At 37.3% G+C, this 16204-nt stretch overlaps 1 protein-coding gene across 1 annotated transcript in view; it reads left to right on the forward strand.

The window, feature by feature from the left end:
- The window catches only part of AP4E1 (adaptor related protein complex 4 subunit epsilon 1), a 60156-nt gene that overhangs the window by 25095 nt on the left and 18857 nt on the right, over positions 1-16204 (forward strand). The window contains exons 9-15 of the mRNA XM_080809587.1: positions 1013-1135; positions 1440-1549; positions 4226-4365; positions 5294-5406; positions 5518-5636; positions 9988-10290; positions 12406-12520. Coding sequence (XP_080665713.1) covers positions 1013-1135; positions 1440-1549; positions 4226-4365; positions 5294-5406; positions 5518-5636; positions 9988-10290; positions 12406-12520 — 1023 coding nt within the window. The remainder of the gene's footprint in view (positions 1-1012; positions 1136-1439; positions 1550-4225; positions 4366-5293; positions 5407-5517; positions 5637-9987; positions 10291-12405; positions 12521-16204) is intronic.

The raw sequence follows: 16204 nt of genomic DNA on the forward strand, positions 1-16204 counted from the left end.
TCCATTTCCTTCTTAAAGAGAACTTTATACTTCTGGTTTCTTTTCTTTCTTTCTCCATAGAAGGGGTTCATATAAAGCTTTTTATACAAAATTTAGATTTGAATCAATTGATGGGCAACTTAGCAGTGTAAAACATAGCTAGTTGAATATTCAAGATCTGTCTTGTACACACAAAAAGTATCTGATTGTTTTGTTTTAGGTTTTTGGAACTAGAGAAGAAATGATCCTATCAAGAACACTTGGATATGCTTAAACTTGTAGTAGAACTGTTGAGTTTGCTGAGTCTGTGTGTCACTTCTTATTACTGTGATTCCACAGCACATTCAGGATGTAATGATACTTCACTGGTTCTCTACTGTGGCAAACCTCCAGCTCCTTGACTTAGGCTCTTCAAAAGAGCTTGAAAAACATCTTAGTTTCTACTTTGATCATCTGTCATATTTATCAGATGTTTAACTACATTAGAAAATCAAATTTGAACACTACCAAGATGTTCAGTTGATGGTTCTAGGTTCTTTGAGGTTGGCTTTCAAGAATTGACTTGAGGATTTTTATGAAGTGGTCCTGCCTGAGAACAAATTATTTTAGAACATTGAAGGAGTGTTGGAAATATATGTTTATATAGAAACAATGAATATATTACCTATGTGTCCATTAGAATGTGAGCTCCTTAAGGGCAGGGGTGTTTGTCTTTTTTCCATGGCTGTGTCCATCCTATTACAACAATGCCTGGCACATAGGAGGTGTTCAGTAAATACTTGTTGCATGAATGAATTCATCATTTTTATCTATTAATAGGTAATTCTCTTTAGAGTGTGCTGTGGTAGCATAATCCTAATAACTTTGTAAGCCTGAAAACAACAAAGTTCCTATCTTTGAAAATTTTCCATAAGTAAGATTTTTTACAAAAACTGACCTTTTAATTAGTTTGTTTTGCTGTGAGTTCTATACAAGTATGTTCTTTTACTATGCCTTAACATGATCCCTGATATTTTATATTTTCTTTCTCTAGCTATTCTGTTTGAATGTGTACATACAGTTTATTCTATTTATCCTAAATCAGAATTACTTGAGAAGGCTGCCAAGTGCATTGGAAAATTTGTTCTGTCACCTAAAATAAATCTCAAATATTTAGGTAAGATGATTAGATAATTTTTTATAAAAAAGATTTTACTTATTTATTAGAGAGAGAGAACATGCACGCACGCACGCATCATCAAAGTGGAGGGGGAGAGCAGAGGGAGAGAGAATCTCAAGCAGACTCCCTGCTGAGGGTGGAGCCCGACACAGGGCTCGATCTCATGACCCTGAGATCATGACTGAACCACCCAGGTGCTCCAAGATGATTAAATAATTTTGACAGAAATTACAAAGAGGGCTCTTGAAATTTGCTGGGTATTTGTTTCCAATCAGTTGTATAACGTAATCTTTGTTTCTAGGACTGAAGGCTCTTACATATGTTATCCAACAGGATCCCACTCTGGCTCTTCAGCATCAGATGACAATAATTGAATGCTTAGACCATCCAGATCCCATTATTAAAAGAGAGGTAAACTGGTATTTTGAATAGTGTATGCAAAGTGTTAGAACTTTTAAACTTTTTTTTGGTATTATGGAGAGAATAAAGTAGTGGGCAGTGTGTGTGTGTGTTTGTGGTGTATTTTAACTTTCGGGTATATTTTTTTCTAAAATTTAAGGAGCTTTTCTAAAAAATCCTTGTGTCAGTATCCTCACAAATGGATTTAAACTATGAGCTGGAGGAATTAGGTTCAGTTACCTGTATGGCTTCGTTAATATCTTTTTGGTCCAAGAGAAAAACTAAATTCTATTTCCAGGTCTTTCTGTTAATACAATTTAAGGTGTAATTTATGGCTATTAATATTTTTTCATAATCTCCTTAATATCTATAAAGTGGGCTAATGAATTCTCTATTAAATATGTAGGACTATTGAAAAAATTAATAAAGATATCCCCAAAATTATTTGAACTGCCTGGAAGGAAAGGTGTATAATTTTACTTAATTTGTTTCAACTTTTTCCTTTTGTAAGCTAGCTTCAGTGTCCACTTAAGTGTCTGTATAAGTATTTCTGTTAATTTTCATTAAAGAAATCATTTTGTTCCTTCATTTAAAATGGTTATGTGGGACCTATGAGTGTTTATTTTTATTTTTGATTTTATAAATAATTTATTGAACATCTAAATTACTTAAAAGCAGTGAGTTAAAAAAGTTTATTGAAAGAACACTATTTCATTAAGCAATTGCAATTTTGAAAGATAAGATTATACATTTTGAATTTTAAAAGGTGCTGTTCCTGAAAAAAAAATTTCTGAGAAATTGTCATCTACATACATATATATATATATATATTTTTTTTTTTTTTTTTGAGAGAGAGAGCAGAGAGGGAGGGACAGAGGGAGAGGGAGAGAGAGACTCTTAAGCAGGCTCCACTCTTAGCATGGAGTCTGAGGTGAGGCTTGATCTCATGACCCTGAGATCATTACCTGAGCTGAAATCCAGAGCTGGACGCTTAAATGACTGAGCCACCCAGGTGCTCCATATTTTTTCTTTTTGCATTCATGTTTTTAATCGTCCAAAAATTGTTACCTACCTCAAATGAGTCTGGGAAGTTTACAGATATACTAATTTCTATGTGTAGGCATCATAGAAAAGTGCTAAGGCACCAAAGGACAATAACTAATAATTATATGGCTCTTCCACTTTGAACAGGTATAGAGCATGCATTTTCTTTGTGTGATTGGCTACTAAATTGAGCAGAGTTGACTTAGGTACAGTTTTCTTATTGCTATATTTAATTTGGGGGCTCTTATTTAAAAATGAGAGTCAAAGGGAAAATATAATGATTATGTCTGATCTGTTTCAAATGGTCAGGTCTGATCTGTTTTTCTATTACCTGTCGTGAGAAAAGTAGTTTGAAGCCTTCGGGGAAGATACTGAGTATCAGTGGTGTCCCAAGATGGTATTGCAGTACTGTCTTTGAATGCCACTGTCTCATTTAACCTCTATAAATAATTGCATACCGGAACTTTGGTTCCTGGGTATGGAGGGATCTGTTGCTTTGGACTGGGATTCCCTTTTACTTGGTTTTATTACTTATCTTTCTTACAGGGAGAAAGAAGGAGGTAACATAAAAATATCATATCCCATGCAGTCTTGGAAATGCTAAATTGCATGGTCTTAGAGTAGGAAATAAATGGGGTGTAAATTATCTAAAAATATATAATTCATAGTTTAGAATCTATAGGGAGCATGTCTGAGACAGCTAGATAAATTGAAAACTAATGATAGGGGGACCTGTGTTTATGTAGATTTTAAATGGAGTCAAAGATTAACTGAAAGTTATCTTTTGTACTTGAAATCCTTGCTATAAAGATTGAAAAATTGAAAAGAGCCCTAATGAACAAATCTGACAAGTGGGATATATAGACATTCTCTTGCAGCTAATGTTGTTGATCCTAAAATACCAGTAAATAATACCTTCTCAGGACTGCCCTTGGCCTCATATTGATTTCTGGGAGTTACAGTATTTTTAGAATCTTAATGTAGGGCCTTAGAAAGCCCAGCTGAATGGGAGCTTACTGTGGTACTGGTCTTCCTTCATCTTGCTTGAAGAAGCAAGAGGTATATTCCTGAACACTGAGATGGTGGCTGTAACACAGTTTTTCCTTGCTGCCTGAGATTCTGAACATAGGCCTTGCTGAGGCTTTGAAGCACTTGAACCACCAACCCTTGTCCATTAGAGGCCGTTTGCCCTCGGCTGACAAACCTACTCAAGGGCTGTTTTCGATTGTTTGGGTAGTGTGGAAAATAGTTTGCAAGACTGGATTTTTATATGTGTTTTATGTGTGTATATATGCGTGCACATACAGGCATAAGTAATACAGGTTTAAGAAGTAAGCCTTTAAATTTTTTAGTCTTTACATGGCCTCTTATGTAGTAGTAGTCAGATTATACTTACTGAGATCAGCAGAAGCCTTTTAGACTTTGCAATTGATTATGATTAATTTTTTTGACACTAGGTTCTATCTTTCTTAAGTTCTGTTTCCATTAAAATGTGCGTTTCTTCAGCACCTACTAACCGACTGCCCAGCTGACCTGTGCAAAAGTGGGAAAATCAACTGTATTATAAACCTATATAGTGCTGTATTTATTGGGGTTATCATGCATAGTTTTGTAATACTGTTTTTATTTCTCTTTCTTAAATAGACTTTGGAACTTCTTTACAGAATTACTAATGCACAGAATATAACAGTGATTGTCCAGAAAATGCTTGAATATTTACATCAGAGCAAAGAAGAATATATTATTGTCAATTTGGTTGGCAAAATAGCTGAGCTTGCTGAGAAATATCCTTTGTTTGGACCATGAGTCATGGATACCTTTAGAAAGGGAGAAGCAGACTCTCTGCTGAGCAGGGAGTGTGTTGTGGGACTCAGTCCCAGGATCCTGGGATCATGACTTGAGTCAAAGCCAGATGCTTAACTGACTAAGCCACTCAGGAGTCCCAGTGCCTCCTTATCTTTGACTTTACTTCATACTTAGTTTCTTTTCTGGTAAAAGTTCTTGTTTTACGGAGGGGCCTTGGGAGTAGGGATCAGCATCTAAAATTTATCCTTTCCACTGTTGTTTATACTGGAAATTGTTGTGATAAGGTGATTGGGAACTCCAAATGTCACTCTTCTTCACATTTGGTTTTTAAAAGTCAGTGTAACTTTGTAGGTCACAAGGAGATTCCATTCTTTTTAAGATGTCTGTTATTTAAATCTAAGAAAGAGTAAATGCACAGTGTTAATCCAGGTGTCTTGGAAATTGCTTTAGTATAGTTTTTTCCTAGCTGGTGCTGTAGCTCTGGCCAGCAGAATGATAGAATTTTAGAACTGAAGCAGAACAGATTAGAGAAGACGTTAAACAGCTTGTTCTGGTAGACACACCACATTTAGCCTCTTTGAGGTGTGCATCATTTTCCATTATTTGTCCTTAGTCAGCTGGAACATTTCTTTAAATTATTTCACACTTATTCACTGGATATTTAATTACGTACAAGGAACAGTGCTAGATGAAGCAACATGAACTTAGTTTATTAAGCTTATTAAGTAAGTTTTTACTGAGCATCTATTTTACATGAAACTGGAGTATAGAACAATTTATTGGCGGAGGTTAGGAGCAAAAATGACAAGGTAGGATGGATTGGGGGTTATTCTTTAAAAGGTTGGTGCAAAGATAATTTTAATACATGGCACTTGGAAGTGTACTTGTTCTTAACACTGTGGACACATATGCTCCTGATAATGCATGGTTTATTCAGACAATGAATGCTGTGTTTTCAGTGGGAGGAGATGTCATGCATCCTGATATTCCCAATAACTTTATGAGACTGCTCGCAGAAGGTTAGTAAATTACTGCATTCTATAAAATAGAGATCCACAAATTAAATGTTTTATTATAGAGTCCTTAGAGAATCTAGTGGAAGTTAAAATGATGTATCAATTTCTTTGTAGGTTTTGATGATGAAACAGAAGATCAACAATTAAGGCTTTATGCAGTTCAGTCTTATCTCACTTTACTAGATGTGGAAAATGTGTTTTATCCACAGAAATTTCTTCAAGTTATGAGTTGGGTGAGCAAAGTACATTAGATTATAAGCATTTATAACATTTTTTATAATACCAAATACTAACAGTATATTTCCTTCAGAAGCCATTCAGTTCTACTCTGCTGACTCTAGCTGTCAATTTTCTTTCCCAGTGGCTAGTTTCTGTCACTTAACCATCTACTTGTCTGTTCATTCTCCCTGTTGTCTCTCTTGTCTGATCTTTTAAGTATAGATATTTGGTTAGCTATCTGTGTCTGCAATACGTTTGTTGTGTTTTCTGTGTGAATCTGTGTTAGAATATGTGAACACTGTGTGTCTGTTATATTAGTTTTCTGTTGCTGTATGTTCCCACAAACTTAGTGCTTAAAACAGCTGGGTGCTCTGCTTAGAGACTCTCAAGGTTGCAGTCAGGGTGTGGGCTGGGGCTGCTGTCTCATCTGAATCTTGATTGGTGAGGGATCCCCTCCCAAGCTCATGTGGTTGTTGGAAGAAATCAGATTCTTACAGCTGTAGGACTGAGTGTTTGAGGTTCAGATTGTTGGCTGTAGGCTATTCTTAGCTCCGAGAGCTGCGTTTATGTTCTTATATGTGGACCTCCCGACATGCCTTCTGGCTTCATTAAAGCCAGCAAAGGAGATCATCTCTTTGTAAGATGAAGGTCACATGTATATAATATAATCATAGGTAATTGCATAGGTAATTGCATACCATCACCTCTGTGTATTTTTTGGTGTGCATATGGGTGAGTTTCGTTAGGGGGAGATTTGGTGAAGTACAACTACTAGATCATAGGCTGTACATATTTTAATATTTTATACTTTGGCCAAATGTTAACTTGTTAACTTAAACTTTACCCAGACTTTTATTTAACAATTTTTTTCTCAACTGCAGGAACGTTGAAAGACTACTATAATAAGTACCTCTATACTTTTCCTCTGTATTCCCAGTTAATATTTTTTAACCACCTTTGCTTTACTGTATCTATATCTATATGTAGCTCTACCTATATACAGTTCGTTTTGCTGAGCCATTTACAATAGAGTTGCAGATATCATGACACTCCTTAAAAAATTCACTGTGAATCTTTAAGAATGACATTGTCCTGTCATAGAACCATTATTACATTGGGAATAAGAAATATAGCATTGATCCATTAATCACTTACTGTGTAGTCCATTTTCACGTTTATCCATTTGTCCAAAAAAGGTCTGTTATGGTTATTTTTCTACTACTCCCAATCCTGGATCCAATCAGGGTTCGCAAATTGCCTTTGGTCATCTTTTTAGCCTCTTTTATTTTATATTGATCCTCAGTTTCCTTTTGTTTTCATGATACTGATTTTTTTGGATGAATGCTGTTGACTTATAGACTACCCAGCATTTTGAATTTGCCTCATTATTTCTGGTTTGGTTAAATATTTTTAGCAAGAATACTATATCAACAATATTATGTACTTTCCACTGCATCATCAGGGTGCATTTGGTATCAGTTCCTCTAGTCATTAGTGATTTTAAGTTTCATTGTTTGGTTAAGATGATGACTTTTATTTAGATCTCTCCATTGTAAAGATGCCCTTTCTCTTGGTAATTTGTAATTAATCTGTAAGGTGATTCTGTGTGGCTATTCATGAACGTCTTTTCCTCAGCTGTCTTTCATCAGTGGTTTTAGTATTGGTAATCCTTGCCTAAATGGTTATTGTATTGGCAGCTATTTCTTTTTTTTTCTCCATATCACTCCATATATTTATAGTGCTTTTATTTCTTTCTATAACATACAGATTCTGCACAAATTTTGTTGGATTTATACTTAAGCATTTCATTTTCTTTAGAGCAGTAGTAAATGAGTTGTATTTTTAATTTTGGTTCCCACATGTCTGTTGCTAGTTTATTCAAGTACAATAGATTTTTGTATTTTGATCTTGTCTTTGCAATCTTGCTTTGCAATCTTTGCAACCTGCTGAAGTCGCTAATCTAGGATATATGTGTGTGTGTGTGTGTGTGTGTGTGTGTATAGATTTCTTGTAGATTCCTTGTTAAGAATTCTTACATCTTGGGGCACCTGGGTGGCGCAGTGGGTTAAGCCTCTGCCTTCAGCTTGGGTCATGATCCTGGGGTCCTGGGATTGAGCCCTATATCGGGCTCTCTGCTCATTGGGGAGCCTGCTTCCTCCTCTCTCTCTCTGCCTGCCTCTCTGCCTACTTGTGATCTCTGTCTGTCAAATAAATAAATAAAATCTTCAAAAAAAAATTCTTACATCTCTGTTCATGAGATTTTTTTTCTACTCTGTTGTTACAGTTTTGGTCTGAAGTAAGGAATGTTCTTTCCTCTTCCATGTTCTGGAAAAATTGTGTAGAAGAGTGTTGTTTAATTTTTAAGTGTTTGGAAAAGTTCCTGTTTTTGATTTCTAGTTTGATGCCATTGTTTTCAGAGAAAATACTTGGTGAATTCAGTTGTGTTAAGTTTGTTGAGGTTTGTTTTATGGCCCAAGATATATCTTACTATATGTTCTATGGGTGCTTGAAAAGAATGGGTATTCTGCCACTGTTGGATGGTATGTCCAATAAATGTTGATTAGATTTTTTTGGTGATGGTATTGTGACACAGGTGTTGAGATCTCTACTATGTGGCCTCCACTGACATTGTGAAGGGGTTGTCTAGCTATGGCTGAGCATGGCCAAAGTCCTGACTCTCCACTAGGCTTCTCCTGACCCCACCCTAGCACAGGTAGGGTGGGGTCGCTCTTTATACTTGAGTAGAAGTGAAGTGGCTTCATATGGAAGAGGCCCACTGTGGAAGAGTGGGCCTCTCTACAGTTGGTGGGGATGAAAGTCCTGGTTCTCCACTGGGACTTCTCAGTCACTACCCTTGTGTGGGAATGGGGGTGCCTCTTGCGGCTTGGTAGGGTGGAAGTCTTAGCTCTCTGCTCTGCCTGTGCTGGTGTGGGTGGGTCTGTGGTTCTTTTCTGTGTAGTGCTTGGCTGGAGTAGAAGGGTTATTGTCTTAAAGTTTTCTGGCCTCCTGGCTCTTTCGCTAGAGGGCAGGCTTTACTTTGGGCCAGTTTGTTGGCACCCATTGGTGTTTCCAGGTTGCTGGCTTACTAGTTACCCAGTCTGGGGTGTATGAAGCAGCAGATAACCCACTGTACTGTCCCAGCATCGTTAGCAGTCAGCCTTCTTTTCTCCACCTATTGGTGTCTTTTTATGTGTGTTTATATATAACATCAAGGGTTTTTAGGTATACTTATTGGGAAGAATAGGGAAAAATGCACCTACTCCATCTTCCCATTAATTTTTGAACTGGAATTTAGGTTACTAGCTTTTCTAGAGCTATCTTCCATCTTATTAAACCACACAAAAAGTTATCTTGCTACTTTAAAGATTGAACTTACTTAGTTCTATTTATTTTTCCTCCTGTTCATTTTGCTAGCTATAAATTTTTCCTGCCTGTCATCTCACCTCCCTGTTTTTTTTTCTCCCTGCTGATGCCAATGTTTCTCAAAGACATGAAAATACTCCATAAGTAGCACTTAGGAAAGATCTCACACTCCATGAATTATCAGTTGTTTTTTTTTTTTTTTTAAGATTTTATTTATTTGACAGAGAAGGAGGTCACAAGTAGGCAGAGAGGCAGGCAGAGAGAGAGTGCGGTAAGCAGGCTCCCTGCTGAGCAGAGAGGCTGATGCGGGGCTCGATCCCAGGACCCTGAGACTATGACCTGAGTTGAAGGCAGAGGCTTAACCCACTGAGCCACCCAGGTGCCCCGAATTATCAGTTATTAATGATTCTTAGGCCAGTAGGATTATGTATCACCTAAATAAGTTAGATGTAAGAAAAAACATATGTAACATAGATAGTGTTCCTCAGAGTTTCTTCTTTGGATCATCTGCATCAGAATCAGCTGATGCTGGTTCAAAATGCGTATTGTAGATCCCCAAGACAGACATATTAACTCAGAATATCTGGGGGAAGAACCTAGAGATCAGTATGTTTATGAAATACCTCAGGTGACTCTCATGCATATTAGCATGTGAGAACCCCTGGTTTAAGTGCTTATTGCAAAATAAGTAACAGAGTGTGGACAGGCATATAAAAAGCAATAACCAAACCTGAAAATCAGAAGAAAGTGAACTTATAAAGGTGTGCTGCTTTATATACTGTTAATGATAAAGATGTGGAAAACCTTTTTGTATGGAGTTCCAATTCTTACATAATTTTGAACCTAAAATGTATAATTTTATCCTTATCCAATAATTTGCTATGACAGTATATTTAATCTAGAGTAAATAGACTCCAGCAGTAGCTACTTTGTTTGGATTTCTGAGTACAGTTTGCTATGTAACTTGATACTTCTATATAAACATGTTTGTTTTACTCATAGGTCTTAGGGGAGTATTACTACCTCTTAGATAAGGACGCACCAGAGGAAGTTCTAACCAAGCTCTACAAGTTACTTATAAGTGACTCAGTTTCTTCAGAAACAAAAGCCTGGTTAATCGCTGCTGTTACCAAGTTGACATCCCAAGCACACTCTTCTAACATAGTCGAGAGATTAATCCAGGAATTCACCGTATCTCTGGATACTTGTATGAGACAGCATGCATTCGAATTAAAACACTTACGTGAGAATGTGGAACTTATGAAGAGCTTGCTTCCAGTTGATAAGAGCTGTGAAGACATGGTGGTAAGGCATCTGTATTTTAGTTTTGTAAAAATCACATTGTCTATAACAGGTTAATTCTTCCATTTGTGATGTATCTGGAATGTATCAGAATATAGTTTCTGTAACACTGATGATGAAGGTCGGAGTTTTTCTCACATTAGTATGAGAGAGAATTTGAGAGCTGCAGGTCAGTAGTGATCCCGACTAGTCAGGAATAGAGGAGTATCCCTTCTGGAGAACTGCAATGAAGGCATTTATATCCTGTGACCATCTCTTTAACATACAGTAATTCAAGAATTAAACATTTTTAGTCTCTTTTTAGTTTTTCTAATATGTCATTTAATTATTACTTTGTTTTCTTTGAGAATGTAAAAAATAATTCTCTGTTGCATTTTGTCCCCCTGGTGTCTTAACTTCTTTCCCACTTTAGAACCTGATTACCCACCTTTCCTTTTCCCACCTTTCAGCCAGCACCTTTTTTAACCTAATGGGCTCAGTTATTACTCACCCTGAGTGCATACTGGTCTCTCGCCCAGACTGGCATAAATTAGGAAATTGCCAAAAGGAAATCAGATTTGTACAAATTTTTATTTGGCAGATATAGTTGAGAAAGAGGATAGGAGAGGTAGCCTTCCCACTAATTCTGACTCAGATTTTCATTACTTGTATTCATTTTAAAACTTTGTCCATTGGTTCTTTCAGATAGCTCCTAAAAGCAAAGGCTTTGCTTTCATGTTTGGTAGGTATTCCAGAGACATTCATTGAAATGGTGAATAAATATGCTACATACGGTAGTAAACTAGGAAGTAACCTATTTCCTCTTTCCCTCCAGTAGAAGATAGTGATGATGACATAGCTTCATTTTGTAAGAATCTTATGGAAACTAAACCTTTCTTGGGGCGCCTGGGTGGCTCAGTCGTTAAGTATCTGCCTTCGGCTCAGGCCATGATCCCAGGGTCTTGGGATCGAGCCCCACATTGGGCTCCCTGCTCAACGGGAAACCTGCTTCTCCCTCTCCCATTTCCCTTCTTTGTGTTCCTGCTCTTGCTGTCTCTCTCTCTGTCAAATAAATAAATTAAATCTTAAAAAAAAAAAAAAAAAAGAAACTAAACCTTTCCAGATTCAGCGTGAGACGTGCCACTTAACTGTTTGAGATTCACCTGCTCTTCTAATTACATGAGCTGTTAGTGTACACTTGGCTAAACCAAAAGCAAACCTGTGGCTTCTGAAGCTACCACTGCCATAGCCTTTTGTGTAGATTTCGCTCTTTGCTCACTTTTTCTTTTCTTCTTTTCCCCTTACTCTTCTTCATCTATTTCTTTTCACTTAATCATTCTCTCATACCTTTCTATTCCTGCTGAAATTAAGTAATTTTCCATAGATTTGTGAAAAAGCATTTTCAAGTAGAAGAGAATAGGATGGTTAAATCAAAGGCACTATGGGAGTCTGAATAGTGGCCTCCCCACAGTGTATACACCTTAATCCCTGGAATTTTACATGGTAACAAGGACTTTGTAGAAGTGATTAAGATAAGGATTTCGTGATGAGGAGATTATCTTGAATTGTCCGGAAGGCATGATCACAAGACATAAAGGTGAGGAAAGAGAGAGGAGAAAGCCAACTAACAATAGAAGCAGAGATCAGAGTGATGTGGCCACAAGCCAAGGAATAGTGGTACCTTCAGAAACTGAAAGAGATAAGGAACTTACTCTCCCTTGGAGTCTCCAAAAGGAACTAGCCTTGCCTACACCTTATTTTTAGCCCCCAGCGCCAACTAATACAGACCCTGTAACTCCTGGTGTAGGTGTCTTCTCTAGTAGGTTACAATTCTCATGAGGGTGTGAACTGTCTTTGTCTCAGTCCTAGCACCTAACATATGATGCTATAACATATTGGTTGCCGTTTATTCTGCAGGGCACTGAAATTGATCACTTACATTGTTAACGTTCTTAGCTAATTGATTTGAATATAGATGTTTTAGAAAGCTAGAGAACTTGATGGCACTTTCAGAATTGAAGTTCAGTTTTACATTTAAAAATTATTTTTAGGACACATGGATTAAAATTATGTGAGTGTACAGTCTACTGTTTAGGGTAAATTTTTTTAATTTTTAATTTTTGCTTCATGCTAATACAGGTAGATGCTTCTTTATCTTTTCTGGATGGTTTTGTGGCTGAAGAACTTAGTCAGGGGGCAGCGCCTTACAAACCTCACCACCAACGGCAGGAGGAAAAGTTTTCTCAGGAAAAAGGTAAGTTTTCATGGGTCTGTAACAAGCTTAATTGCAGGGACATCATTTTTTTTTTTTTTTAAAGATTTTATTTACTTATTTGACACAGAGAGAGAGATCACAAGTAGGCAGAGAGGCAGGCAGAGAGAGATGGGGAAGCAGGCTCCCTGCCGAGCAGAGAGCCCCATGTGGGGCTCAATCTCAGGACCCTGAGATCATGACCTGAGCTGAAGACAGAGGCTTAACCCACTGAGCCACCAGGTGCCCCAAGGACATCATTTTTTTTTTTAATGCAATTGACATTATAGCCTTGTAATGTAAGTAACTGAGAATGTTTTTATCATCTCTCTTTAAATCTGCTTGTGACTTGTTTACCCTGATTAGGCATTTGGATAACCAGAAAAAAGAAGTTAGCCCAGAGATATTCCCAAAGTCATAGGCTCCATATACGTAAGTGCCTAAGGAAGCCATTCTACAATTTTGAAGGAACTCAAAGGTGGAATTATCATGTTGGGTCACTGTGCTAAAGGGAAGGCTCATAGTTATTTAAATATTCTTTTTTTTTTTTAAAGATTTTATTTATTTATTTGACAGAGAGAGAGATCACAAGTAGGCAGAGAGACAGAGAGAGAGGGGGAAGCAGGCTCTCCACTCAGCAGGGATGCCGAGGCAGATGCGGGGCTCGGTCCCGGGACCCCGAGATCACGACCCGAGCCAAAGGCAGCGGCTTAATCCACTGAGCCACCCAGGCGCCCCAGGAGGGCTCATAGTTATTTACGTGAGCATATCTATAGAAAAGTTTGAAAAAATAAATCTGGTTACTGTGGACTAGTGAGTTTCATTTTCATTCTGAGCAGCTTATATAAACTGTTGAATGCTTCCTTGAACAAAATGTCTGATCAGTGAAGTTAGAAACAGCTAAGAAAAGAAAGAATAACTTTACATTTCAGAAATGTAGCCTGTCAGGGAAAGATGTCTGTCATGATTTTGGTAAAAAGGAGAATTATTCAGATGTTTGGATGGTGGATGGGAAGTATGCATATTAATAAAGAAAGACTGCTGAATATTATCTTTGTAGGAGTTCAGAATGGTAATAGTGAGAAGTTTAGTGCTGAAAGCTCTTCATCTCCACATTCATCATCTAATGATTTTGTTGAGTACTTTCCAGGCTCTGTGGTAGGCATATGAATACAACTAACTGGTTGATCTTAAAAATGACACCAAAAAAGTATAAGTTGCAATTCAGCCATCTACTTCCTTCTTCTGACTCTTTCTGCATACTGTTATTTTCCTCTGGCTCCTCACACGCACATGAACTCTTACATGTCTAGTTAACTTTTAAAAAAATCTTATGCTCTTCTAGTCATTCACCTCTGTAATGATCTTGGTAAGTTTTTACTGAAGAATGAAAATAATGTGGTTTGAACTTCATTCTCAGCCTCAAGCCTTTCCAGGCTTTCTGTAGATGAGAGTGCTTAATTCTGTTGTCTCAGGTTAGGAATTTTATCTGACTGTCTCCAGATGTTGTCCCCTTCTGTGTTTAGTTTTTTTTCTCCCCACTCTTAAACTCTACCTCTTTTGAATTCTTTTGAATTCTTTCTGCTCAATCTTTACTTGAGGTTTGGCTTAAATTGTTTTTACTCATGCTTAGGAAACATTTCTTGAGCTCTTCGCTGCTATTTTGTTAATGCAGAGGCTTGATAATAGTTACGGATGCTATTAAAAAGAGGTCAAAATGGGATAGGAAGTTAAACTACATGATTGAAAAGCTTAAAATGGGAGGATTTTCTAGTTGAAAAGGACCTTGTAAGGATTTAGAGAATTGATTTTTTTTTTTTATTATGTTCAGTTAGCCAACATAGAGTACATCATTAGTTTTTGATGTAGTGTTCAGTGATTGATTAGTTGTGTATAACACCCAGGCTCATCAGCACACGTGCCCTCCTTAGTACCCATCACCCCACCCCCGCTCCCTTCTGTAACCCTCAGGATGGTTCCCAGAGCCCAGAGTCTTGTGGTTTGTCTCTCTTTTGGACTCCTTCACATTCAGTTTTCCTTCCCTTCCCCTGTGGTCCTCTGCGCTATTCCTTATACTTCACATATGAGTGAAATGATATGATAATTGTCTATTTAGAGAAGTGATTTCCAAACATGATTATGAATCAGAATTACAGAGTTTTTAAAAAATGATACAAATTTTTGAGCCTTACTCCTGTATCTTTTGTTTCTGAACCTTGGAAAGCTTGGCTGTATGTGGGAGATTCTACAAAGTCAGCTTGATCCTGGTTATCAAATCAGCATTTGGAAACTGCTGATTTATCCCAAATCCTTCACTTTACAGACGGAGAAGTTAAGGTCTAGTTCATGTATCCAGTTAATACCTGATGTACATCAAGAACTCAGTTCTCCTGGTTATTAATTAGCCTATCATTTTTTTTCCTACTGCACGTTGATTTCTCTTCTGTATCATTCTTTTAGATATAGAATTTATTTTTTCTATCCTAAACTAGCTTATTTAGTTCTCTTTGGATTAGGTGTTGTTTCCTTTGGAAGAGACAGTATAATAGAATACTTGAGAGTGGAGCTCTAGAACCAGGGTATCTGATTTCTTTTTTTTTTTTTTAAGATTTTTATTTATTTATTTGACAGAGAGAGATCACAAGTAGGCAGAGAGGCAGGCAGAGAGAGAGAGAGGGAAGCAGGCTCCCTGCTGAGCAGAGAGCCCGATGCGGGACTCGATCCCAGGACCCTGAGATCATGACCCGAGCTGAAGGCAGTGGCTTAACCCACTGAGCCACCCAGGTGCCCGGTATCTGATTTCTTATCTGGCTCTATCATTTTTCCTATTTTTGTAATCTTTGATAAGTTCATTGTAAATCCTGCCACAGAGAAGTTCACATTTACATTTTATAAAGCACTTTTTATGATTTAAGAAGGTCCTTTGTATTATAATCCAGGTAGTCCAAAAAGATAAAAATATGCCAGATAGGATTAGGTATAGCTACATAGCGTTTTAGAAAACAAATTAACAAAATGTAGCCTTATACAAGGCAGAAGATAACTACTCTTTCCTGTTAAAGAAATTCCAGAAGCGGGCAGCCTAGGATTGATGAAGGCTTCATGGATGTAAAGGAGGAAGGGAGAGAAGAAGGGCGTTTTTTTCGTCCAGGAAGATTCCTTCCAGAACTTGTGCACAGAATGTGTACATAATTTCATTGGCTGGAGCTCAAGCACATGGCAGAGGAGTCTGGAAATGTCATTTCTTTTCTGGGGGGCCATGTACCTAGCTAAGAAGCGAGGTTTCTGTTACTTAAAAGAGGAGAATGGATATTGGCTTCTGCTCTACCACAATAACAATAGGAATTTTTATCGTTCTTGATTGAATTCATTTGGGTATACAGATTCACAGGAATCTGAACCTGAGTAAACCTTATTCTTTTCAGTAAGGGAAATTTCACACTGAGGGCTCCATTAGTCCATTCAGTATAGGAATGTGCCTAAGATCATTTTGCTAAGCAAAAACGTGATTATCTCTTTATTCATAGCTCATTAAACATTTTTGTCTGGGAGCAGCAACTTTTCAGTGACCTGGTTTACCAGTTATCTTTCCTAATTGGATCTTCCTTTAGCTCCTAAGGGAGATAAAAAGATAAAAGTGAAGTACCATTTGTGTTTGATCAAGTAATGGCTTACAGACGGTGATAC

This window comes from Martes martes, assembly GCF_963455335.1.
Source record: "Martes martes genome assembly, chromosome: 7".
Taxonomy (NCBI): Eukaryota; Metazoa; Chordata; class Mammalia; order Carnivora; family Mustelidae; genus Martes; species Martes martes.